The sequence below is a fragment of the Vitis riparia genome, chromosome 8 (genome assembly GCF_004353265.1).
Source record: "Vitis riparia cultivar Riparia Gloire de Montpellier isolate 1030 chromosome 8, EGFV_Vit.rip_1.0, whole genome shotgun sequence".
Lineage (NCBI taxonomy): Eukaryota > Viridiplantae > Streptophyta > Magnoliopsida > Vitales > Vitaceae > Vitis > Vitis riparia.
The window spans coordinates 12,309,346-12,336,485 of record NC_048438.1 but is presented as its reverse complement, the minus strand read 5'-3'; the positions used below and the strand labels follow the sequence as shown (position 1 = coordinate 12,336,485).

Here is a 27,140-nt window from a genome sequence, read left to right as displayed (position 1 = left end):
GAAAGTGTGAAGAGGTTTCTCTTTCCCATCCTAAAAGTCTATATAAAAAAAAGTTGCTCTAAAGTCTTGTGCTTTTGCTTCCTTGTCTGCCATTAAATTGTCTTAAATATAACTTCACTTCATTTCCCTCCCACATCTTCTTTCCATCTTCTCTCTTTCTCTGAAGCTCACTGTGAGATCTGCCTAATATTCTATGATATTGGTTGATTTGTGTGCTTTTTCTCTTTCTATACTAACTTATCTCATACTAGTCTTTTACCATCGAACTGATTTTGTGGTAAGGTTTTCGCCGGTCTCCCAGGAACTCCGGGTAAATTACTAGAATCGAGTTTTGCTTCAATTTTCTCGCATATCCATATTGTTCTTCTCATTCACTCCATTTTCTCACCTGGGCATTTCTTGAAATCCATTCCTAAACTAGAGGATTTCTCTGAAGGAGGGAAAAGAGCAGGAAAGAAAGCATGATTGCTATTACAGACCTCTACCACGTCCTCACATCCGTTGTACCTCTCTATGTGGCCATGATATTGGCTTATGGGTCTGTAAAATGGTGGAAGATCTTCAGCCCTGATCAATGTTCCGGTATCAACAGATTCGTAGCACTGTTTGCTGTCCCTCTGCTTTCGTTTCACTTCATCTCCACCAACGACCCATATGCCATGAACTACAGATTCATAGCTGCAGACACTCTTCAGAAAATCATAGTGTTGGTGGTTTTAGCTATTTGGTCCAGAGTCAGCTCAAGAGGGTGTCTTGAATGGTCCATCACTCTGTTCTCGCTCTCAACTCTGCCCAACACTCTGGTCATGGGCATTCCTTTGTTGAAGGGCATGTATGGAGAATATTCGGGAACCTTAATGGTGCAAATAGTTGTTCTTCAATGCATAATATGGTATACTTTGATGCTGTTCTTGTTTGAGTACAGAGGAGCCAGGCTCTTGATTGTAGAGCAGTTTCCAGATACTGCTGGTTCTATTATTTCATTCAGAGTTGATTCTGACGTCATCTCTCTGGATGGGAAAGAGCCTCTGGAGACGGAGGCTGAAGTTGGTGAAGATGGAAAACTTCATGTTACAGTGAGAAAGTCCACTAGTTCTCGCTCTGAAATATTTTCCAGGCGATCGCACGGCCCTAATTCGGGCGTCTCCTTGACTCCCCGGCCTTCCAATTTAACGAATGCAGAGATTTACTCTCTGCAATCATCAAGGAATCCAACTCCCAGGGGTTCCAGTTTCAATCACACTGATTTCTATTCAATGGTGAATGGAAAGAATATGAGCAATGTGAGCCCGAGGCAATCAAATTTCGGGAACTTGACTTTTGATGAGGAAAACGGAATTGGCGGATTCCCAAATCCTCCCAGAGCAAACGGGGTATATTCACAGGGTGGTGGTTACCCTGCACCGCCGAGTGCCGGAATCTTCTCTCCGGTGGGGGGACCTGGAGCAAAGAAGAAGGCGAACGGGGCAGATGGAGGGAAGGATCTTCACATGTTTGTATGGAGCTCCAGCGCATCGCCAGTGTCGGAAGGAGGCATTCATGTTTTCAGGGGTGGAGATTATGGGAATGAGGTTGCTGGTGGGGTACTACCTCAAACTAAAGGTATTCATGGGTTTTGGTCGTTTTCTAGCATATGGTGCTTGCGATTATATATTTAACTTTTGTGCATGATTCCACGCCAATTCTTGGAATTTTATGCTTTTTGTTTTGGATGTAACTGTGTTTTGTCTTGTTGAAATTTGTTTTGTGCGTGCCAGTGGGGTTATTGGATTTTGTTTGTTATGTTTGTTATGCTTTTCTTCTCTGCCTTTCACTCTAGTATGATATAATGGTAGGGGGCCTATTCTTCTAGCTTTTTCACAAAACATTCCTCCCCAAGTTTGGTCTCATTTGGCATCATTATTGAGGTGGTTTCATTTTCTCTTCTGTATGGTTTGATCATCAATAATTTATTTATTTTTTTTTTTTTTGCATGCTGGTATTTATAGATTATGATGAGTCCAGACAAGATGAGTTCAGTTTTGGAAACAGACCGGTCGCGAATGGTGGTGACCGAGAAGGGGCCATGATGTCTAAGCTGGGGTCCAGCTCCACCGCAGAGCTCCACCCCAAGGCTGCTGCCCAGTCAAAGGCAACATCCATGCCGCCTGCTAGCGTCATGACCAGACTCATCCTGATAATGGTGTGGAGAAAACTCATTAGGAATCCCAACACTTATTCTAGCCTCATTGGTCTCACCTGGTCCTTGGTCTCTTTCAAGTATGCAAAAGTCATTTCTCCCTCTCATTTTCCTCCATTCTTTTGTGTTTCTTTGGGTATTTCATTAACAAATATTGTAATTCTGCAGGTGGGGGATTGAAATGCCTGCTATTATAGCCAAGTCTATATCCATTTTATCTGATGCAGGTCTTGGAATGGCCATGTTCAGTCTTGGTATGCCCATTTTCATAATCCATTTAATGGTGTTCCTTGGCCTTTTACTTTTGTCTTCCTCACTAGCAACAATCTTATATGCACTTGCAGGTTTGTTCATGGCACTGCAGCCAAGAATTATTGCTTGTGGGAACTCCATTGCCACATTTGCCATGGCTGTTAGATTCCTCACAGGTCCTGCGGTCATGGCTGCTGCTTCCATTGCAGTTGGTTTAAGAGGGGTTCTCTTACATATTGCCATTGTACAGGTAAAATGAGAGTGAAATTCCTGAAAACAAACATTCTAATCACTTTACTTTTCGTGTTTGCTTTTCTTTTTTCTCCAAAATATATTTACTTGATATTCTCTGAATTTCCAGGCGGCTCTTCCTCAGGGAATTGTCCCCTTTGTGTTTGCCAAGGAATACAATGTTCATCCTGACATTCTGAGCACAGGGTTTGAACCAGATTCCCTTCTTTGATCTCTTATTTGAATAGTAGTGTACTGTTTCTTTGATCTCTTATATGAATAGTAGTGTACTGTTTATATGCATGTGAATTCTTGTTTCAATTTATGCATGTGTGCACTTCCACTTACAAAACATGATTCTTAAGGATTTGTTTGGTAGTAATTTTGAAATTTGTTCACAAAAATAGTTTTTGATAACAATTTTCAAAATAGGTTTATGAGTTTTTTTAGATTTAAAGTATGGTTTGGAATTTGGAATATTTTCAACTTGTTTTAAATATTTTTAAAAATAAATCTTGTACATAATACCTGGGTTTTAATTATTCTTTCATATTTACCCTATTGTTTTTCTAGAACAATATTGACAAAACACTTTAGCCTTATTTGATAATTATTTTTTAAAAAACAGTTGTGAAAAATAGTTTTTAAAAACATTTTTTTGATTTTTTATAGAATTAAAGTTTGTTTGGAACTGAAATGTTTTAAACATGTTTTTACTATTTTTAAAAATAATTTTTTATGTTTAGAGTTTTGTTTCTAACCATTATAAATGTTTATATAATTATTTTTTAAAACAATTAAAAACAACTAATTTTTTTTTTTGAAAATATTTTGTTTTCTATTTATGAGAACATAAAATAACTTTTTGGTTGTCAAATGTATTTTTCAGCTTTTTATTCTATAAAACATAATACTGTCCTACAAAATAATTGTCTCTATTTTTTAAAATGAAAAAGTGTTTTTAAATTTTTGGATGTCAAACATGTTATTTTGTGTGTGTTTTTTTCTTTTTTTAGGGCAGAAAACTATTGTATTTAGAATGATTAGCATGCATACCCTCAATTTTTAGAATGTTATTTGGTTTTTTTATTGATTATTTGTTTCTATTTATTTCCTGCAGAGTAATATTCGGAATGCTAATAGCTCTACCCATCACACTTGTGTACTATATCTTACTGGGGCTATGAAGATGAAGCACTTAAACTGCCATGGTATCTGGGCTTTTGTTTTTTAGGGCTTCTCAAACAGAGCAATGTAGGATTTCAGAACTTAAAAGGGCATATAGAGAGAGAGCTGGAAGCGGAAGGCAAGTTGTCAATGACACACAGGGGATGAAGGCTGATGAAAAATGCGGAATATATTCGAAATGTATGTCGGATTAGGGTTAAGAATTTTTGTATGCCTCTTTTGGCTTTTCTGAACACCCTTGATGAACAAGTGAAGCTTTTTTGTAGTTGATACGCCACCTGCTTTTTGACCTTTTTTAGGTCAGAAAAGATCTTTAACCCAACGTTAATATCTCTGCAATTAAAGAGGGAGTGAGCCTCCATGGGAAGCGCTTATCTACTCCTTGAAATTGGTACACATAGAAGAAGTCTGTCCAATACATTTATTGGGTGTGGCTGGCACCCTTTAATAGGCCCCCCAGCCCCTTTCATACGGTCGCTTTCTGCCTAACCACTCTTATCTTTCCCACATCGAAAACAGCATGGTTTCCGCCTGGATCTCCCTGACCTCGAGTTGAATTGAGTAATAATTACTCATATGGGCCAATGGCATTGGGTCACAGGAGAGATTTTTGAGGCATATGGAGGATCTTTGGTTATTGTTCATCGGTCAATTGGCCCCAGCCGGGAAGTAGCGGGACAGTGCTTACGAAGAGTCCAGTACCTTCACCCCACCCCACGGACTCCAGCCAAAAAGAGATGTCTTATCAGCCTCCGAAGGTACCAATGGTGCCTCCTTGCCTGAGACACCCACAGTGACTTGATGGGCTTTGTATCGAGTAGAATTGAGGGGATCTGACTTTTTGGTAAGACATGACGGTGATTGGGTGTGGGTAGGTGGTTGCGTGGCTCCACATAAATTCATTGCCGCTGACTGACTTTAAAGATTGCTAACAAAAATCATATGAGGGTGGAAAAAATGCCACATGCGGAAAGTGCTGTTATCTAAATTTGAATAAAAAACTTTTTTCAAGGATTTTTTTAGAACAAATATTTTAAGATTAGGTATTTTTTTTTGGTTTAAAACTCTTTTATCATTTATTTGTTTTTTTTAAATGTGTTTATGTTTTTTAAAGTTCAAATATTCAAATACTAAGCTCAAAGATTCTAAGTTCAGGTATTTTGATAAGAGATTAAGTATTTGTGCACTCATTTCCAAGCACAACATAAGATAAGGTTCAAACACAACCTTGTGAGTCGATACAAGGTATAAACATAAGCCCAGACGCAAACTCAAGCTAATATAAGGTCTTAGTCTCGATCAAATAAACTCAATAGTAAGTCTAAGTTCAAGACATGTCAAAACTTATATTAAGACTCAAATCAAGTTCCCTAAGAATTATACGATCAAATAAAGATGGTTTTTTTATAAGAAATTTGAGTTTGCTCTTAGAAAGTTATTTTCGTCTTACTTTGAATTACGAGATTAGAACTTTTCTTGAACTTTATGTAAAGATTTAACTTGTAAAAAAGAGATGAGAGACAAACATAGATAGTTTCGCGAAGTATACTATAAATTTTACATAAAAAAAATGAAACTATGTGATCAAATTAATTTAAAAAATAAGATAAATCTTGTTTTGATCTTTGACTCTTCTAAGAAGAGTCTTATTGTGACTTGAGCTCTAATGTATCTTGGGACTAGGCTTGAACTTTACCTTGGCTTAGTCTCGATATGGACCTTATATTGCCTTAACCTCGGACCTTGGCTTAACTTGGACTTTATCTTGGTTTAAACTGTGCTTGTACTTTGGCTTGAATAATGCTCATTGTGTGTGCAAATATTTAATCTCGGATCAAAGATACCTCAAACTTGGACTTCAAATTTTTTAATCTTTGAAGGCTTTGAAGAAATCTTAAAAATAAATTGGTCATAAAGATAAATTTAATTGCATTTAGGTCTAACTTTGCAAGGAAAAAATAAAAATTGATATAAGGTCTTTATTTGAAAATATATAAGAAAAATTAGGGTATTAAGAGCACTTTTAATTGTGATTTCAAAAAATATTTTTAATACTTGAAAAAAAAAGTTTTTAAATATTAAAAAAATTAGAAATATTTCTTAAAATTACTATCAAACAAACTTTAAATATATATTGTACCTACTATCTTAAACACGAGTGGTTGAACATGTCCTTCAAAATTTAATGTGGGTGGTTGAAAATGTCCTACGAAATTTAAACCATTCAAATAACTAACATAAACAAATAGGTTCAAACACAAAGGATTGAATAAAATACAAAGGATGAAATTTTAAAGATGTACCAAAGGATGAAGTAATGATACCTGTGTATGGTACAAATGACTAATATTTGGATATGAAGTCATGAAATAAAATTATATATTGATTGGTGATTCATTTTTGGCATGTAGAGAAAAAGTACCATTTTATGTAGTATGATCATATTATTTTGAATACCTATGTAATTAAAAAATAATAATCATATTGAGTGATGGGCAAAAAAATGTCTTTTGAAACCATGGGATACAATAGTTGGAGAGAAACCGAAAAGTTTGGATCAACTTGAGAAAGTTTTTAAAAATAGCTTTTAATTTCATAAATTGTTTCATGATGTTTTTTAGAACATAAGTCTATACATAAATTTAAAATATATTCAAATAATAATAATAATATCATAAATTATCAAAATTTTGGTGGTTAAATTTTAGGAATATCTCTTTGAAAATAAAAGATAAAAATTAATCAAAATTCATAAAAAAAAACATAAAAAAAATAATTAAATAAGTAATAATACATATATTGGAATTGTTTTATTGGAAAAAATAATATATGTATGATCAAATTTGTAACTTTTATTATGTTATGAAATAATGTGTTAATAAAAAATATGAATTTTAAAAGTTTATAATGTATAGGTAAAATTCTTTTAAACTAGTATTTTAAAAAATAATAATAAGATATGTATAGCAAAATCAATAGCATCCATCACACATAAATGAACACTAATGTGGATAAAAATTTTATTTCATGGCAAATATTTTATATTTCAATATTTAAAATTAAATATTGCATTGAAAAAATAATTGAAATTTTACCAGAAAAAGAAATTCTATATTTAAAATTCACTTAAAATTATTCAAATTTGTATTACTTAATCTTATTTATCTAATTATCTTAAAAAAATTAATTTATTTATTTTCATTTATTTGAAGAAAAAAAAATTAAACTACCTATTAAAATATTAATTTTAGAAAAATATTATTATTATATTTTAAATAAAAAATTAAATTATTCATAAAATTTAAATAATATTCCATTAATTTATTTATATTCATTTATTTGCAAAATTTTAAGAATATCAATAAAATTATTAATTTTAGTAAAATATGTTTATTATATTTTAAATAAAAAATTAAATCACTCATAAATTTTAAATAATTTTCCATTAATTTATTTATATTCATTTATTTGCATAAATTTTAAGAATATCAATAATGATGAAACTCTCAAAAAAACATATTTCAATTTCGACTTTACTCTCAAAAAACAAAACCTTAAACATAAAATGGTTAAACATATAATAGAGATAAATTCATCAATTATTACATAAAAAAAAATTCTAGAGGACTTTGCACCTACCTTTCAACCCTAGTGAGCTCATTGGGCATCTCGATCTTCATAAGTTCAGAGAGGAACTCGACCTATGAGTTGATTGGGCAACTGGATCCTCATGAGCTGATTGTTCAATTCGATCCCCATGACCTGATTGGGCAACTCGACTACCATGAGCTGACCCCGTAAGTTGACTAGACGACTCAACCCACCATCTCAAGACTTCATAATCCAACAAAACTTGTATTTATAATTTTTCATATAAAATTAGTTTTTATTTAATACTTATATTTTAATAAATATTAAAAAAAAAAACCTATTTTTGTTAATTATTTTACCATTGTAATTACTTCTCGATAATTTTATCTTCTTAATAAAAAAAAATTAAATTATAGTTATAATTTTTATAATAAAATGAATGTGATAAATACGGAAAAAAAACGATAATATATACAATAAAAAAAACCAATTACCGATTTTTCCAAATAATCGGTGATTTATCGCTGATATTTCAGATGCATCGACGCAGGGCGATCGTATCCACTCCTTCAGTCCTCCTATCATGTCGGAGATTTTTTCCTGTTGCATTTTTGCCGATTTTAAAAACTAAAATGGTCCGTACTACCTCATTCTTCCCGAAACCATTTTATCTTTTTCCTATTCGGGTATCCAATCTTTTCGGGCGATACATCTATATTTTAAACCCATCCTTTTCAGTTTTCACAATTACATAATGGATGCCAGAGACCCGTACGTCATTCAAAACTGGAAATGACATAATTTCCCTCCCTAAAACCAAACCAATGGCGAACAAAGTCTCCAACCACCTCCAGCCATGGCACCGCCTAGAAGGCAAGGTGGTCATGGTCACCGGCGCTTCCTCTGGCCTCGGCCGCGACTTCTGTCTCGACCTCGCCAAAGCCGGCTCCAACATCGACGCCGCTGCTCGTCGGAGCCATCGCCTCAACTCTCTCTGTCACGAAATCAACCACTTCACCTGCCCTAACTCTCCTCCAAGCCCTAACACCACCGTTAATGAATAACGCTGGTGTTAGAGGTACAAATACTGAAGTAAAATAAAAGAACATTTTGAATCATCGTCTTAAATGCATGGAAAGGCTTCGAAGTCCAAATCTTCATGATTCAAAGTGTAAGAGAAAATCAAAACCGTTTAATACAGTAGAAGCAATAAACAAAGGTATCAAATACATATAACGCAATCTGATCATATTTTTCAATAATAAAAAATCAAAAAATCAAAACAATAAAAGCAACAATAAAGAGAAGACAACAAAACAAATCTAAGAATTTGATCCTATGAATGAAAGGTAAATAAAGATTTGTATGTATTATAAAAAAATATTAAAGTAATGATTTATTTATTTATTTTGTATAGAGAAACTTTCAAAGAATGGTTATCAAATTTCTATTATCATATCCCAATTCAGCAAAACTGGAAAAGATTTGGAAACTGGACCAAAAAAGACAAGTGCCGCAAAAGTTTTTGCAAGATAATATTTTTTTAAGATGCATATTATATTAACTGCATGCGTGATGATGGTGTAGAAGATTCCATTATTAATATATCTTCGATTGCTGGTGTCAATCGTGGAGAGTTTCTTGGAAGTGTTGCCTACGCTTCTTCAAAAGCTGAATTGATACCATGACTTTCAAAGTTGTTTTAGGTTACGATTGCTTCCCATCAAGTTTCAAGGAAAAATAAATGTTAAGAAAAATATATATATTTTTTAAATTGTATTATGGAAAATACAAAAAAGAAAAAGAAAAATATTATGATTAAAATTATTTAGAAAATGTTGAAGGATTAAAATAAATAAAATGGATTTAAAGTAAAATATAAAATTAATTTATTAATTTTAAATTTTTTTATTTTTTTAACTTTTTTCTAAGAGAAAATACACCTCCACCGATTCATAATGAGGAGGAAAAACAAAAACAAAAAAACCACTGACATAGACAATACTTGTCTTTTTTGGTCAATACTCGTATTTCTTAAACAATACTTAGATTTTACATATATATATATAAAATATCGATAAAATATGGATATTTTGATAAAAATATCAATGAAAATAAAATTATTCAAAATTCATGAAAAAACTTCAAAAAAGATAAAATGAGAAAGAATAATATGTTAAAGTTTTTTTTTTTAAGTGTAATTGCTATAAATAATTTCTATCAAATATTTTTAGAAAAATAATCTCAAATTCTTTTGATATATTTATATTCATTTATTTTAAAAATTACAAACTACTTTTATTAGATCGAGTTTTATTACATTTTAAATTAAAAACTTAAATGTTTTTTAAGATTTATATAAAATATTTTACTTGTGATTTAATTTCTAAAATTTTATCACTTGTGGTGATAACGTTTTGTTATTAACATTAATTTATTTAAATAATTAAAATTATTAAAAATTATATTAAAATTTTATTTTATTAAAATAAATTTAATTTATAAAATATTAGAAGTCCATTATTATTTTTTTATATTTTAGAATTTTTTGAATAAATTTATGTTTTTAATATTTTAAAATAAAGACATTCAAAATTATATATGATTTTTTATACTATTTATATTTTTAATATTTAATTATCATATAAATGATGGTTTTTATACTTTTAGTAATCAATTAAGTAAAATTTGAACTACAATAAATAGAATTAATTTATTTATTAAAATATTTTTTAATATGGATTTTAATATAATTTGTGCACTTATATTTAACAATGGCGAATTTGCCCGATTGGTAACTGGTCTTCAACCCAAGCCTTTTGGCTTGGTTCAAATCCATATTTAAGAGCTTCTTAGTAAAATCTCGATAAAAATCAATATTTCAATGATAATTCTGAAAAAATGGAGAAAAATTGTTAGCCAATCCCATATTTCCTAGAGAAAAATCACATTTCAAACACTACTATTAAGAATTGTATATTAAAAATTGTAAGTTAATAATAAATCATGATATTTTATCAACTTTTATAAATTTACAAAATTTATTGACCGTTTTACAACTTTTATAATTTTACAATTTGTTGTAAATTTATAATATTTTTTAATTCAATTTATTTGTATATTTATTATTGTAGACCCCTATTGTGGTGAGGGCCCGGGGAGAGTTGATATTTTCATTTTCATTGCATTTTTTTGAAGTGTGGGGGGACCCCTTTCTATGGATGGATCCCAGCCGCATGCACACGGCAAGGGGCGTGATGGTTGGCCATGCTGATGGTTGAAAAACGTCATGCTTTGCTGAGGGATGAACATGAAAGAAAGTAGTGGCTTGCCAAAGAAAAAAAAACTGAGATTTAAAAAAAAAAAGAAAAAAAAAGTAAAAAAAAAAAAAGGAAGGAGCCGGACGGGAGCAGAGAGGTGGGGGGATCCAGAGAGAAAGGAGGAGCTCGAAGGAGGAGAAGGGAGAGGTACGATATTTACCATGATTCTTTGGACTCACTTGATATATATATCTCCTTATTTTTCTCTTAATAGTTTTGAGTAGATCATCCGATCATATGTTTAGTTTCATGGTTCATATTTATGGGTTGATTACTGCTATCTCTTTGATATTTTTGGGTCATTTTGAGAGCAATAGGGCTCTGTTTTAGCCTCCCCATCTGTCACGCTCCAACATGTCCCAGCTCCATTTCATCACCATTCCACGTTCCATGCATGGCCATCACCCTCACACATCCTCCTCTACCTTCCTCTCTCTACACCACAACCATTCCATCATACCCATCCCATCCATCCCCATGCATACGTATCCATCTCTCATGCCCGCCTCCCTATACCCAACTCACCCACCATCTTCCCTATCACATTTTCTCTCTCTAACCGCCATAACCATTTCTCACCCACATGCGTGGAACCTTGTATACCTGGCTGCCCACCATGCCCGCGCTTAGCTCATCTCCATAGGAACCCCCAAAGCCACCCGCCTACATGCATGGGATCCATGCATGCAAGCCGCCCTACCCCTCACCTTTTCGCTGCATCCATCGCGTCGACAAGGCGCCTGCTCACCTCACCAGACACCATCACCCGCTCCGGCCATGTGGGTACTTGCACCAGCCACCATGGCAGCAACATCTTCTGGATGTCGTCGGACTGCCGCCACTGCTCCTCTCTCCATGGTGTCGTCGGTGGTGGAAGCTTCCTCTGAGGATGATACCCAGGCGGAGAGGCAAGCTGTGAAGGAGATGAAGTCTTGGGCTTGCCCATCGTGACGGATATTGGGCTTGAGAAGAAGCCCAACCCAAGCATGTTGATGGAGAGCCATGTCATCTCAAATAAGTGGGCTGTGAGAGGAATAGGTGCCTTGGGCTTGCCCATGATGACATTGGACTTGGGCTTGAGTTGGAGCACTAGGCCCAAGCTGTGATGGTGATGGAGTCCTGGGCTTGCCCATGGTGGCGGGTATGGGCTTAAGTTGGAGCCCAGACCCAAAGTTGCTGATGAAGGCCCCATTGCTCCTTAAGCCAATCACTCTCATGGCCCAAGTCCATGTTGAGCTAGCCCATTTGGCTGCCTCAATTCTAAAAAAATCTCTATACCTCTAATCCTCATAATTTATTAATTTATTATTTAATTTTTATTTCCATCTTATTATATTTTTACCTATATTTTTTTAATTCAACTTAAGCATAACTGAATGATAAATTATTAGGATTGAATATCGTTTTTGAAACACAAAATAATTTATATTTCACATTCCCTTCTTTAGTTATGTCTAATCACCATATATGAAAATTTTTGTATAAATTAACTTATGTTGCTCTCGATGAATTTACTACATTCTAAACTTTACATTCTATTTTCAAAACTTAGGTCCTTAAGTAATTTTTCAGAAATCCTATGTCTTAATTTAATTTTTCAATCCTAAAAATTATTTATGATTTTTTATACTATTTATATTTTTAATATTTAATTATCATATAAATGATGGTTTTTATACTTTTAGTAATCAATTAAGTAAAATTTGAAAAACAGTAAATAGAATTAATTTATTTATTAAAATATTTTTTAATATGAATTTTAATATAATTTGTGCACTTATATTTAACAAGGGCGAATTTGCCCAATTGGTTGCTGGTCTTCAACCCAAGCCTTTTGGCTTGGTTCAAATCCATATTTAAGAGCTTCTCAATAAAATCGTAAAAATCTCGATAAAAATTAATATTTCAATGATAATTATGAAAAAATGGAGAAAATTTGTTGGAGTCAATCCCATATTTCCTAGAGAAAAATCACATTTCAAACACTACTATTAACAATTGTATATTAAAAATTGAAAGTTAATAATAAATCATGATATTTTATCAACTTTTATAAATTTACAAAATTTATTGACCGCTTCACAACTTTTATAATTTTACAATTTGTTGCAAATTTATAATATTTTTTAATTCAATTTATTTGTATATTTATTATATTTTAACTTCGGAAGTAAATGTGTATGAATGATGAACTATGTTTACTTATTATGAACTTTTCATATTTCAAAATTAATTGTCACTTCCCGGTAAGCCAAAATGAGGGCGTGATTGGATTCTTTAGGAAAACAATTTAGAATTTCAAATATACATATTTTACAAAATACCCACTTGTATTTTAATCTAATTTACATGTGACACAATCCTAAATATTCTCTCGTACTATAATAATAATTAATCCCTTATTAAATATTCATTAATTTTCATATATCGTTTATAAAACCCAATATAGGCTTTTATAGTCCATTACTAGATATCAACATTTTACAATATTTATATAAAATCAAATCATTCTTAAGTAGAACTTTGTGTAACATTATTAATGGACAATTATTTCCTAGTGTTATTATTCTATTTAAAGATTTGATTTCCCGTCTTTTCTATTTATTGAATTTGGTATTAAAGAATTAATTTATTAATGGACCATAACACATTGACAGTACTAGGTCATGGCTATGGAACTTGGAATGCATAATATCAAAGAGAATGCAATAGTTCCTAGGCTTTTCAAATTCTGAAACAACTAAGGTGCTTATGAAAAAACATTGGATCAAGAGTGTGGCTCTGGACCCGCATTTTTGCTCGATGCATTCTCACTCGATGGTGAAACTTGTTTTTTATTTTATTTGATGAGAATTTGATTTTTAGAAAAAAAACTTAAAATCGTCACTTATTTTTGTTTTATTTTAAAAGAGAAAAACAAAATAAGAAAGAAAAACTCCTAAAGAAAAAACAAGTCAGTAAAAAACCGAGTTTGGGTCCAGGAGTCAGATTACTTATTAAGAAGATACGGTGGTGAGTCGTAAAACTTCTCCAAACTAGTATATATACGGCTTCTACTAAACGAATTAAGGGAATTGTGACAATTAATTAATTAATTATGAATACCGAAGAAAAATAATTAATGTAGAAGTCACGGTGAAAATTAATATACATAAAAATAATGACGAAATCTAATTATAAGAATATACAAAATAAATGACAAAAGAATGATACAAAATGATTTATTGAACTAAATAAATAAATAATAAAAAATATTAAAAAATAGTTTTCAAGAAATTTCAAAGGATTTTATTAAAAATGATTTTGAATGAGTGATTTCAATTTATTTATTTACAAAATATTTTTTTAAATGATTTGATTCAATTTCATTTGTATTTAATTTTCAAAAAAAAATATTTACATTTATTGTATCAAAAGAATTCATTACAAAATTTTAATTTTGGCACAAAAATCATTTTTACTTGTTTTTTTTTTTTCCAAAAAAAAAAGAATGAATTTTTACAATTTTATTTACAAAAATATTTCAATTTGTTTTCATTTAAAAAAAGGTTATTTATACAAATTATTAAAAAATATGTAACTTTATTTGCAAAATAAATTTTAATTAAAAAGAAAAAAAAAATTAAATTCTCTATTTCTAAAAAATACTTTTAATCACATTTTAATTAAGGAAAAAAAATTCATTTAAAAAAACATTTTTTGGAAAATTTTATTAAAAAATAATTTTTTTGGACAACTTTATTTACAAAACAATATTTGGATAATTTTATTAAACAATGAAAATTTTGGACAAATATTATTTAAAAATAAAATTTTTAATTCCATTAAAAACAATTCTTTTGGATTTTTCTGAATTTTTATAAATAAATAAAAAAAACTTTCTTTTATTAAAAATATATTTTTAAATTGTTGTTTTATCAAAACACATTTATTGACATCTTCATTTCATTTAAATAAAATTTATAGTTTGTTCAATATTCAATTCTGTACACACTCAATAAATATATACAAACTAATATTTATAAGAACTAATAAAAATAAAATCAAATAAAAGTGGGAAATAAACTTACAACAAGCTCCACGTGTTATAAATTTGTACTCAACCAACAAAATTGTGGAACGGGCCCATGCAAAATAAAATATATCATAAATGTAAATATCTAAAAATATGTAGAGTCCAAAATAATTATTCAAGCCCAAATTCAAACTTCAAATTAGTCTAATAAATTTCATCAATTATAAATAGGTTCAAATTAACAAATATAACCAAACAAAAATATCTCACATATCATAGACCCTAATCTAAAATTTTCAAATTAATAATCAAAATATAAACTCAATTAATCAACCCAAAACACAATAAATTAAATTAAATCTCATTATACCTAAATTAATATACATCATAATTATTCCATGTCTAAATTAAATAATTCAAATCGACCAAGCTCATATCAAATATTCAAATCATCCAACTAATCTCACCCACATTGTGGTCCAAAATTCACATCAATTAATAAGCCCACATTAATAATACACATGATTAAAGAAAATAATATTTCAAGTTTAATCCAATAAAACCAAACAAATAACCTATAAGCAATAAGTTCAAGTTCAAATAAAATAAACAATATGTTATTGATGTAATCAAATTTCAAATTAATCCACCAATAATAAATTAACTCAAAGTACATATTAATCTAATAATTCAAATTTTATAAACTACAAATGTTATTAAAATCAAATCAAGAAAGATAAAGAAATAATAATAATAAAAATGGAAAATGAGTGATTGGGGAAAGAGAGAGGATGAGAGAAAAAGGGAGGAGGTCGCGGGCCGACGGAAAATGGAAGAAAGGAGTGGGGGATGGGCAGCCGAGTGTGCCGACGGGGGAGAGAAGAGAAAAGAAAAAAAAATCGGAGAGAGGAAATAGGGAGATGGGCCGACAGTGAATAGGAGTCCGGAGTAGGAGTTGCAGAGACGGACTGAACGGAGGGGGAAAGGGAAAAAAAAGAAGGCCGACCCGTGAGAGTATGGGGGGAAAATCTGCCCCCAAAAAACCAATGCCCCCCAGAAGCCCAAAAAAAAGAAAAAAGAAAGAAGATCTTGGGAAGGGCGAGAATGGGAGGGAAAAAAAATTGGGGAAACCAATTGGGGTGGGCCGGCCAATCTTGGGAAACGGAGGGAGAAAAAAAAATCAATAAAAAAAGGAGAATGATGAAGGGTGAACGAGGGTGAGCATGGGGTAGGTGAGGGTAGGTGGAGGAAGAGAAGAGATAGGAGAGAAGAGAGAAGAAAGAAAGAAAGAAAGAAATAAATATATAATATAATAATAATAATAATAATAATGACAAATAAAAATAAAATAATTTATAAAATAATAAAAATTAAGAATTAAAAAATAAATTAGTAAAAAATATCACATGTAATCGGATTTAAAATCTGAAAATAAAATTGAGTTCAAAATTAATGTAAAAATAAAAATCTGGATAAATTTTAGGGTTTACAATGGCTTTAAGGATCCTTCCCTTAAAAGCATTTGGTTCATCCGATCCATCATTAGTACGTTACCTAGTCCACGATTCTTCAAAATATGTATCCGGCAATATCAAAAAAAATTTATTCAAGTTTGTAAAATGAATTTTTTTTAATTTTCTTATTTAATTGCCATAAAAATAACAATAAGATAAATTTGTGCGACAAGTATTTTAATTTTATTTAAAATTGATAATTAAAATAAGAAAATATAAGGAATAAACCTGATGCAAATACTAGGAATATTTTGTTAGAAGGGAAAATAATTTTCAATTTTGGATATTAGTTTTTTAAATTTCTTTCCTTTTCTTTAATTTTTTTTTATGTTTTTCATTTCATATCTTATTATTTTAATATAAATATTTCACCAAAATATATGTTTGGATTATAAAAGCGAGTTTGACAATAATCATAAGAAGTATCTTTGAGATTTATAATACTTAAATAATGAAAATTTTTAAATGTTATAAAATTTAAAAATACTTTTTAAAATTATTACACGCGTTATAAGAATATGTTCGATAGTGATTTTAAGAATTGTTTTTTAATTTTTCTAATACTTCAAAAATAAAAAATTTTAAGTATTATAAATGATAGAAACGCTTCTTAAAATCAATATAAAATGCACTCTAACTCACAGTTGAATAACAAAAATATATAATGACAAATTTTAAAAAATATGTTTAATATTTAAAAAAGTGACGTTATTTTTGCCCTTGGTATCCTGAAATAAATACTCGTTGAAGCTGTTCTTTATTTTCTCTCTCTGCCTCTCTCTATAAACAGTAAACATAAACTGAGATCAGAGGCAATGGCGAGCCAAGAGTCGAACAACCCCGAGCCATGGAACAACCTAGAGGGTAAGGTGGTTTTGGTCACTGGAGCGTCCTCAGGTCTCGGCCGAAAATTCTGTCTCAACCTCGCTCGAGCCGGCTGCAAGATCGTCGCGGCGGCTCGCCGGACAGATCGACTCAAGTCTCTCTGCGACGAGATTAACCATCCCGCATTTTCTGGCTCTCCTTCAAACCCTAACACCACTGTCCGAGCCGTGGCCGTGGAACTCGACGTCACCGCCGATGACCCTACCATCGACGCGTCCGTGCAGAAAGCTTGGGACGGGTTTGGACGCATTGATGTATTGATAAATAATGCCGGCTTTAGAGGTGATTATGGTTTCCTTCTTCTATTTTCTCGAGAAATAAAAAGAAAATAAATTTTTTGAATCTCGTGGTTAGTTAAAAATTGCGGATGTGAGACGTAATTTATATTTGCTTTTGATTATTGTTGTTCAGCATGCGGGCCTTTTTGCACAACTACAATAATTTTAATGAAAAATAATCATTCCACCGTAAATATTTCTAAAATCACCAAGTTTCAAGATCTAATATCCCATCATTTAGAAGAAAGATCCTAACGCTGTATAAAAATTTCTCTTAACTTTATATGGTATAGGGGAGAAAGTTCAAACATAATATACATATTTTACAGTTTTGAAACTTATTTGTTTTCAAATCATTTATATGATTAGATGCGAGTCGTTATAAATGATATAGTTTTTATAAATGGTGTCAAATTTATCGGATTGATTTGACCTTACAAACGTATTGGTCTATTTAACCCTATTATTATATTTATATTTATAATCCTTAATATAAAATATTTTCACTAAATCAATAATATAATCAAATAACCATAGAATATTATTAGTGCATAAGCATAAATTTTGATTCAATTTTATTTTCTTTATGATTGATTTTTTAAATGAAAAACCACACATGTAATCCCTCAAATTGAATGTAACATATTTAACTTGTATGGGGGTGGTATATAGGTACTGTGAAAAATTCATTGGAGTTGGACGAGGAAGAGTGGGGTAAAGGTATGAAGACGAATTTAAATGGAACATGGCTGGTGTCGAAACATGTATGTAGACGGATGCGTGACGGGCATCAAGGAGGCTCCATCATCAATATTTCTTCTATTGTTGGCATTAATCGTAGCCAACATGTTGGAGATGTCGGATATGCTGCTTCAAAGACCGGAATCAACGCTATGACCAAGGTATTTTTTTTCTTTTTCCTTTACTTTGAGTTGTACGCACTTCTATATCTTTGCCCTCAACCTTAATTTTCTTATTTCTTTTACTTCAATTAATTTCTATATGTGAAAATAAATCTTGTCCATTAAAATAGTATTAAAAAAATATAGAGAATATATCTTTGGTTGGAAAATGTTTTTGAAAACAACCCTAAAAAACAGTTTTTAAAAATTACTCCCTATGTTTTTATGGAACAAAATTTTATTTGAGAATTGATATATTTAATTGTTTTATATATTTTTTTTAAATATGTATTTAAAGATAGTTTTTCAGTTTTTAAAAATATTTCATTTTTTATTTTTAAGAAGAGAAAACTTTTTTTTTGTCAAACTTATTTTCTTTTTTATTTGTTTTTAAATTAAAATATAATAATGATTTTTTATGAAATTTTAAAGATTTAGATTAAAAAAGTAAACATTTAAAAAAATAAAGCAGTAAATTTTTTTTTACTATCTCAAATTTTAAAATCTTTAAAAGTGAATTTTAAAGAGATAAAATAAATGTATACATCGAAGGAGATAATTTACTTTTGAATAATTTCTAATTTTAAAAATAAAAATCAGAAAGTGAATCCAAAAAATAAACAAATTATAAATCTTCAAAACCGGCCTAGTAAATTCTTGCCAAAATCATTGTCAGTGATTTTTTTTTTTTTTCCAAATCCAAGATTATGCAAATTATACGTGGTTACCACAAAATTGGTTTTTGTTTTTCAAATATGAACAACACAGGTCATGGCCATAGAATTTGGGATGTACAATGTGAGGGTAAACGCAATATCACCTGGACTCTTCAAATCAGAGATAACAGAGGGCTTACTACAAAAAAGTTGGCTGAATAATGTGGCTCTAAAAATGGTTCCTCTACAAACATTTGGCACCTTGGATCCTGCAGTGACCTCCCTGGTGCGATTCTTGGTTCATGATTCTTCTCAATATCTTACAGGCAATATTTTTATTGTTGATGCAGGCACTTCCCTCCCCGGTATCCCAATTTTCTCTTCCCTTTGAGTTTTATTTTTGTTTTAGAAGGTTGGTCTTGGGCTTGGGTGGGCTCCGGTGTTGATTCAAGTGTGAAGGCAATTTCTATTTAGCAAATTTTACACCTCTTTAATTTGGGTCTATTTAAATTGTCTTTTCATTTATTTGTTTGGTTGTGGAGAAAAATGTGGAAATTTGAAATTGATTGAAAAGTGGGAATTTTTATTTTGGGACTTTATCAAACCTCCAAGTTTTAAGAATGGTCTGGGCCATTTTCTCCTTTCCCATCATGATCATGCAAATCTTCTACTTTCCAAAAACCTTTCTGCTGTAATCTGATTCTTGGCCTGATGGGCCTGTTGGGTTCTGTCTACATAAACTATACAAGTTTTTTAGGCCTGCAGTCTAATTGGCGGCCCATATAACAAACAGATAACAAGCTTGATCTTAGAGGGTTTCGAGATTTTACCAATGTTGGGGCCCATGGGCCATGCTTTGGGCAACAGTTCCCAACCCACCCTCCAGCAGGGATGGCATAAAAAAAATCAGCCAGGTCGTGCCCCCGGGGAATCCATCCCTAATGGAGCCGGATTAGGGATGGGGAGCCCCGACCCAGGGAAATGACACTATTCCCTATCCAAAACCCATCCAAACTATATACATATAATATTAAATATATTTCTTTATATATAATTTTATATTTAATTTTAAAAAAAAAGAAATTATCATATTCACTATAAAATATATTAGTTTATATATTATTATATATATATATTTTTTGAAAAATTTAAATATGAATTCTAAAACCATGAATGGGGATGAGAGATGCATACAAGAAACTTCTTTTCGTAATAGGGAATTTGCCGATGGGAAAAAGGATAAGGATTGGGGAGAAAATATATTATTTTATATACATATTTTTGGAAAAGTTTAAATATGAAGTCTAAAACCATGAATGGGGTGAGAGATGCATACAAGGAACTTCTTTTCCTAATAGGGAATTTGTCGATGGGAAAAAGGATAAGGATTGGAGAGAAAATTGCAAGATTTTTGTTTAAAAGCACGTTAGCAAGTAGGGGTGGGTGGCAAAGTGTTCAAAGTAAAAAATAGTAAAAATTTATTTAATTCATATGACTTATTTAATTATCATGTCAAAAACATCTTACATAAACACAACTCATTTATTATATAGGTAACTCAATATGATTCATTTAACTCATTTAATAAATGGGTTAAATTGGACATAATAATCAATTAACATGATTTTAACTTTATAAATATATTATTCTAAAATACTTTTTAGTTGCTTTAATTTTTTAATCTTAATTAATGTAATTATTTAATTTTGATTATAATATAAAAAGTAGGATAATATTTTAATTTTTATATTTACTTGTTATTTTATTTAACATTTTAACTATAAACTATTTTTAATATTTCTAATCAAATTTAATTTTATTTAGTTATTTAATGTTTTTACTTTTTACTATATGATATTTATAATTAACAAAGTATTTATAATTTTTATAATTTGAATGTATAAAATTATTAAATTTATACGGGTTAAATAAATTATTTTGATACAATTAAGCGGATAAATCATAAACAAGGTGAATAATAAAACCCAAATAAAACATGTTTAGTAAGACACGACACAATCACATGCAAACCCAAGCATATTAACAATCCTATTATTTTCAAATTGCATTATCATGTCGTATCTAAATTGTCATTTCTATTAACGGATTTTATTAAACAATTTTAGTTCGATCAATTAACACCATGTATCACTAAAAAAAAATATACTCAAATATTGATAGATGATTCCTATAAGAGATGTAAGAAGTTTTTTCTTATTCATCAATGACATCAAATATGGGATTCTTTAAACAAATGAGAAAATTAAAGGATTTAAATTTGATTAAAGTATGGATTTTGTTTTCCAAACTCATTTTATTTTTTGGATTTTAAAGTGAGTTTTGCTGTTAAAAGCAAAAGTAAATAATAAAAATCCTAAACTTTGTCCAAATACATTTACAAGGATATTAGACACACTCCAACTATATTTGACCAAATTTTGAGAAAAAAAAATGTTTTTTCAAAAATTTGTTGTGAAAATAGGTTATTTTAAAAAATAATTTAAAAGTATTTTCATATTTTATTTATCAAAATTTTTAGAAAAATAAAGAAAAAATATTAAAAAAATATTTTGAAAACTTTTACATTATAAGTTTTATGGATAATAAGTCAAAAAATTTATTTTTTATATACAAGATCCCAAACAAAAGTTTGTTCTAAAAAATTATTTTCCCTCTATGACTATTTTTATTTTACACAATTGGAAAATTATACCAATGGAAAAAATTATCAGGCATTGAAAAATTGTTTTTTTGATACTAATTTTAGAAAGATGTATAATAAAAGATATGATTCATTAAGTATCAATCCCTTAACAAACTTAGAGTCGATTTGTTATTGATTTTAGAAAATGTTTTTAATATTTTTAATACTTGAAATTTTTTATAATTTAAGTATTAAAAATTTAAAAACATTTTTTAAAATCACTTCTAAATGCAATTTTAAGACCCGTTTGATAATGATTTTGGAAAACGCTTTTAATATTTTTAATATTTAAAAATTTTCATCATTCAACTATTAGAGCATATTTGATAGTGATTTTAAAAAGTGTTTTTTATATATTTAATACTTGAAGATTGAAAATTTCAAGTGTTATAAATACTAAAAACACTTCATAATATCACTATTAAATATATTTTAAAAAATTACTAAAAATACTTTTTAAAATTATTTTCAAATGTATTATTAAATGATAGGAATCGATTATAACATTTTTAATATTTAAAAATTTGTAAGTGTTAAAAAGGACTGAGAAACACTTCCTGTCACTGCCCTTTGACTCGGCCGCCTTTGTTTCAAACAATCCGATGGCGTCATCCTAGGACTATGGGCCGCCTTTGTTTTAATGTTGTCTTCAGACAATCCGATGGCACCGCCTTTCTTTTAATGTTGCCTTCAAACAATCCGATGGCATCATCCTAGGACTATGGGCTGCCTTTGTTTTAATTTGCCTCCAAACAATCCGATGGCACCGCCTTTGTTTTAACGTTGCCTTCAAACAATCCGACGGCATCATCCTAGGACTATGGGCCGCCTTTGTTTTAATGTTGCCTTCAAACAATCCGATGGCATCATCACTACAAAGGCGATACATAAACAAATGGAATTTGTACACGCAATGTCGCAATAGAATATATAGAGGAGTTTATTTCCCCTTTTAATTCATTCTTATTTATTTTCATCTTATCAATTTTTCTTTGCTTTACTTTTTTCCCTCTAAAAGCTGGTGCCTACTTTCTCTGGAGATTCTGAACCGCATTGATGGCATGCCAAGTCGCGGACCACCTCGAGCCATGGCAAGACCTGGAGGACAAGGTGGTCTTGGTCACCGGCGCTTCCTCGGGTCTCGGCAGCGAGTTCTGCCTCAACCTCGCCAAAGCCGGCTGCAAGATCGTGGCGGCCGCCCGCCGAGTTGACCGGCTCAAGTCTCTCTGCGACGAGATCAACAACCTCACCCACTCGAACCTTCCTCCAAACGCTGACAGGCCTGTCCGAGCCGTAGTAGTCGAACTTGACGTCACCAGCGGTGGCTCCTCCATCAGCGCCTCAGTTCAGAAGGCTTGGGAGGCCTTTGGACGTATCGATGTTTTGCTAAATAATGCGGGCATTAGAGGTAAATTTTGATTTTGCACGATCCTGATATTCCTGTATCCTGAATTTCCCGTTTTGCAGCTGACTTTTGGAAACCTTGTTTTTCTCATACTGTCAATTCTAGGGCACGTTTCATTTCATTCAGTTCTAACTGAAATTTGAAACTATTCGTTTAATGATAAAGATCAGCGAGTCAACTGGGTATCTATACCAAGTCAACTGGGTATCTATACCGAGTCAATCACATATATTTTATCTCTGGTGTTCTGCTAATATTTGTGAACGTAATGCGTGGCAGATGTATTTAACCCATGCCCTGTGCCCTGTGTGCCTTAGGCAATGTGAACTCTCCTCTGGATACATCTGAGGAGGAATGGAATAATAATCTGAAGACAAACTTGACGGGATCATGGTTGGTGTCAAAATATGTCGGTATGCGCATGAGGGATGCCAAGAATGGAGGATCAATCATCAATATTTCTTCCATTGTTTCTCTTAATCGGGGACAGTCACCTGGAGCAGTAGCTTATGTGTCTTCCAAGTCAGGCTTGAGCGCCATGACAAAGGTAATATCTCTGACATGTTTTAAAATTGTTTCTAATATATTCTGGCAAACAAAGGTGAGTTAGGAAATTCAACGTTAGATTTAAATATAATGTGAAAATGTAGTCAAATGTTTATGTTCACTATATTATGTTTGTCTTGTTATTTTATTTTAATTTTTAATATTATTTTTGTCTTTTTTTTTTTTTTTTAATAAGCATGAGGAATATATAAAATGTATAAAAAGAGAAGATAAAAAACAATGTACAAAAAGGGCATACTAAGGTATATAGGAGGAGGTATACAAGGGGCACTAAGCAAAAGTAGGGAAAAAAAAAACACAAATCTATCCCATGCCCAATTCAAACTTAACCAGTCAACAAAATCCCACATAGACATAGATGTCTCTCCTGTACAAAGCCTAACACTACCCAAGAAACTGCACATAAAATAGGATTTGAACGATCGTTACAAAATTTCCATATTTTCAAAACCCTTCCCATTTCACCAAGTTGTCCAAAAAAAGTAAAGGGGCAGCTAATCATGCTTTTTTCCGCCTCTTTCGGACAATGTGTGCCCATTCCAACTTAACGACATTGGTCTCACCTAATCAATCCCAAATAAAGAAAAAAATTGGTTATCGCATGATTTTGGCTAATGACCAATATAAAAGAATGTGATCAACAATCCTCTTCCCTTTTACGCATAACATCTGTTCCCTAAAGATACTTCTCTCCTCTTTAACTAGTCCAAAGTCTATATTCATCTCACCTTGCTTCCCATGCAGAAAATCCCAATTTTATTCTCCGTTTTTGCATGATACGTATAGTTTGTCTATCCAAGATGTAAGTCATTTTCTGTAAATCTGGTTAAGGGCTTGTGTTTATATAGCATTATACTTATTTCGATTCGACATTTTATTGTATATTTCCTGCCATCTTCAACTATTTTTCCATGCAAAAATGTTGTATAACCTTTATTCCTACACACTCATCTGAGTCTGGCACTGAAGAATGATTTTTTATTTATTTATTTTTCCAATTAATAACAATTCCAGGTATTGGCTTTGGAATTGGGGGCATACAATATTAGAGCGAATGCAATAGCACCTGGAATATTCAAATCGGAGATAACTGCGGGCCTTATGCAAAAAGACTGGCTCAACACTGTGGTTCAGAGAACATGCCCTTTGGGGACCTATGGAACATCGGACCCTGCATTGACATCCCTGGTGCGATACTTGATTCATGATTCTTCACGATACATATCAGGTAACGTTTTCATTGTCGATGCAGGCGCAACCCTGCCGGGTGTTCCCATTTTCTCTTCCCTTTGAATCTCTTCTACGGTACTGGTTTTCTTGGGTTATTCATCATGTAATACCCAATACATCTCAGAGTATAGCCTAGAATTTTAATTTGGAAGGTGATGGTTCATCCCGGTACACCACCATAGACTCCAAAGCTCCTTTATTGGATTTCAGACTCTGCAGCTCAGAATTTGATTGTCTCAAAATTATACTGGAAAATAAAATAAGGTATCCGATCCCCCATATCCTTATAATCGTGTTATTTGTGTGGCTTTTTTTGAGTTCTGGTTGCTGAAAATAATGTGGCAATTGGAATGAACCCATTGAATATTAAAATCTACATCTACTGGGTGTAGTGGTTTCTGCTTGATGTTCGGTATTTAAGATTGAACTTCCTGCTTCATGTGGTAATTGAAATGTACATATCGGCATCATGGATGCTCAAAATCAAAAGACAAATTTCACATTGGTTTTTAAAATGTAAATAAATAAATAAATAAATCTTGCCCTTCAATTTACAAGAAGAATGTCGAGGAAGATGGTTTATTCACTTTTCTCATTTGTGCAGAAATTACATTAAAATGTACATATTCCAGGTTGGATGTACCAAAAAATGGAAATTGGGTCAAGTGTGATTTAGGTGAATAATATAATTGTGTTGGGTTGGAATTGACGTATATAATTTTCATATCGGCATCATGGATGCTCAAAATCAAAAGACAAATTTCACATTGGTTTTTAAAATGTAAATAAATAAATCTTGCCCTTCAATTTACAAGAAGAATGTCGAGGAAGATGGCTTATTCACTTTTCTCATTTGTGCAGGAATTACATTAAAATGTACATATTCCAGGTTGGATGCACCAAAAAATGGAAATTGGGTCAAGTGTGATTTAGGTGAATAATATAATTGTGTTGGGTTGGAATTGACGTATATAATTTTCATATCGGCATCATGGATGCTCAAAATCAAAAGACAAATTTCACATTGGTTTTTAAAATGTAAATAAATAAATAAATAAATCTTGCCCTTCAATTTACAAGAAGAATGTCGAGGAAGATGGCTTATTCACTTTTCTCATTTGTGCAGGAATTACATTAAAATGTACATATTCCAGGTTGGATGCACCAAAAAATGGAAATTGGGTCAAGTGTGATTTAGGTAAATAATATAATTGTGTTGGGTTGGAATTGACGTATATAATTTTCATCCCAAAGGCCCGTTTTGGTAGACGTGAATGAAGAGTAGTAATTGTAGGGACCTTCCACGTGTCAGTCCATGCGTCACTTCCCTCAGCATTGTTCGGATAATTGCCACAGTGCTCAGAGCATTCTATCCGGACCACATAGGTAGTCTGGAAACAACACCAGATTCTCTGAGTGGGCAACGTCTTCCAACCAGCCTTCAAACTCCCTTGCTGCGTGTAATCATTCCCTTTTGACATAGATGTAGCTGATGGAACTTTCCCAACCCTTACATCTATGTCAACAAATTATCACACTACTTCATATCTCGAGAAGGTTGAAACAACATGGGCAACTGCATCATGACACATCATCTGACGGAACTTGCTAGTCGCCCTAAACTGCAATGATTGCTCTACCACCTGTAGGATAACCATTATTACAGTGAAAGTCAAAGTGTCTACTCAGCACTACATTAACTTTCTCCTGAGCACTATAAAAAGTCTTCCTAAAGCATAACCCAGATATGCGCACCTAAGCTGGTCTATTCATTTTCTCCCTAAAGGCTCTAACCTACCTATGCCTAACTTAAGTTTCAGAGGGGCGTGTCCGGACACTCTGTTCGGACATCCTTTATGTAGGGAAAAAGCTCACTCAGTCCATTGTTTTTGGGTAAAAGCTCTTAATGGCACAACATAAGGCGGATCTGATTCCAGTTAACCTCGCATCAACATTGGTGTCGTCTATAGGAAATGTTAAGAATGTCAACGCCCTCAAGGAGTCGATCGTGAGCCATGGGTAGCGATGGCTACTTCGGCTGGCGTGAAAACATGGAGAGATGTCAGCAAGAGAGCGAACGACAGGTACAATCCTTGCTCTGTGAGACAAGGAGAGTTAGAGAAGAAATTGAAGTGTTGCGCATCCAGGTGTCTTCGTTAGGCCCCCCTCTTAGCTGACAACCTAAGAGCTACCGAACAAACTCCAAACAAAACGAAAAAGTGT

At 31.7% G+C, this 27,140-nt stretch overlaps 3 protein-coding genes across 4 annotated transcripts; all 3 read left to right on the top strand.

Annotated features, from left to right (window-relative positions):
• On the top strand, nt 1-4,172 carry LOC117919939 (probable auxin efflux carrier component 1b). 2 transcript variants are annotated; one of them, XM_034837251.1, is made up of 7 exons: nt 1-310; nt 422-1,602; nt 1,989-2,259; nt 2,348-2,433; nt 2,524-2,681; nt 2,793-2,869; nt 3,783-4,172. In XM_034837251.1, exons 2-7 carry the CDS (start codon nt 462-464, stop codon nt 3,847-3,849), a joined length of 1,800 nt encoding a protein of 599 aa, XP_034693142.1. In that variant the 5' UTR covers nt 1-310; nt 422-461; the 3' UTR covers nt 3,850-4,172. The 2 variants fall into 2 exon arrangements, with proteins under 2 accessions (XP_034693142.1, XP_034693141.1); XM_034837250.1 differs by having other exon boundaries at nt 1-1,602.
• A 12,918-nt stretch (nt 4,173-17,090) lies between these two features.
• Nucleotides 17,091-19,505, top strand: LOC117921102 (3-oxoacyl-[acyl-carrier-protein] reductase FabG-like). Its single transcript, XM_034838897.1, has 3 exons — nt 17,091-17,457; nt 18,126-18,355; nt 19,124-19,505. The coding sequence occupies exons 1-3, from the start codon at nt 17,106-17,108 to the stop codon at nt 19,400-19,402; spliced, it is 861 nt and encodes a 286-aa protein (XP_034694788.1). The 5' UTR covers nt 17,091-17,105; the 3' UTR covers nt 19,403-19,505.
• Nucleotides 19,506-22,722: 3,217 nt separating this feature from the next.
• On the top strand, nt 22,723-25,354 carry LOC117920746 (3-oxoacyl-[acyl-carrier-protein] reductase FabG-like). Its single transcript, XM_034838353.1, has 3 exons — nt 22,723-23,123; nt 23,438-23,667; nt 24,702-25,354. Exons 1-3 carry the CDS (start codon nt 22,772-22,774, stop codon nt 24,978-24,980), a joined length of 861 nt encoding a protein of 286 aa, XP_034694244.1. The 5' UTR covers nt 22,723-22,771; the 3' UTR covers nt 24,981-25,354.
• Nucleotides 25,355-27,140: the final 1,786 nt, after the last annotated feature.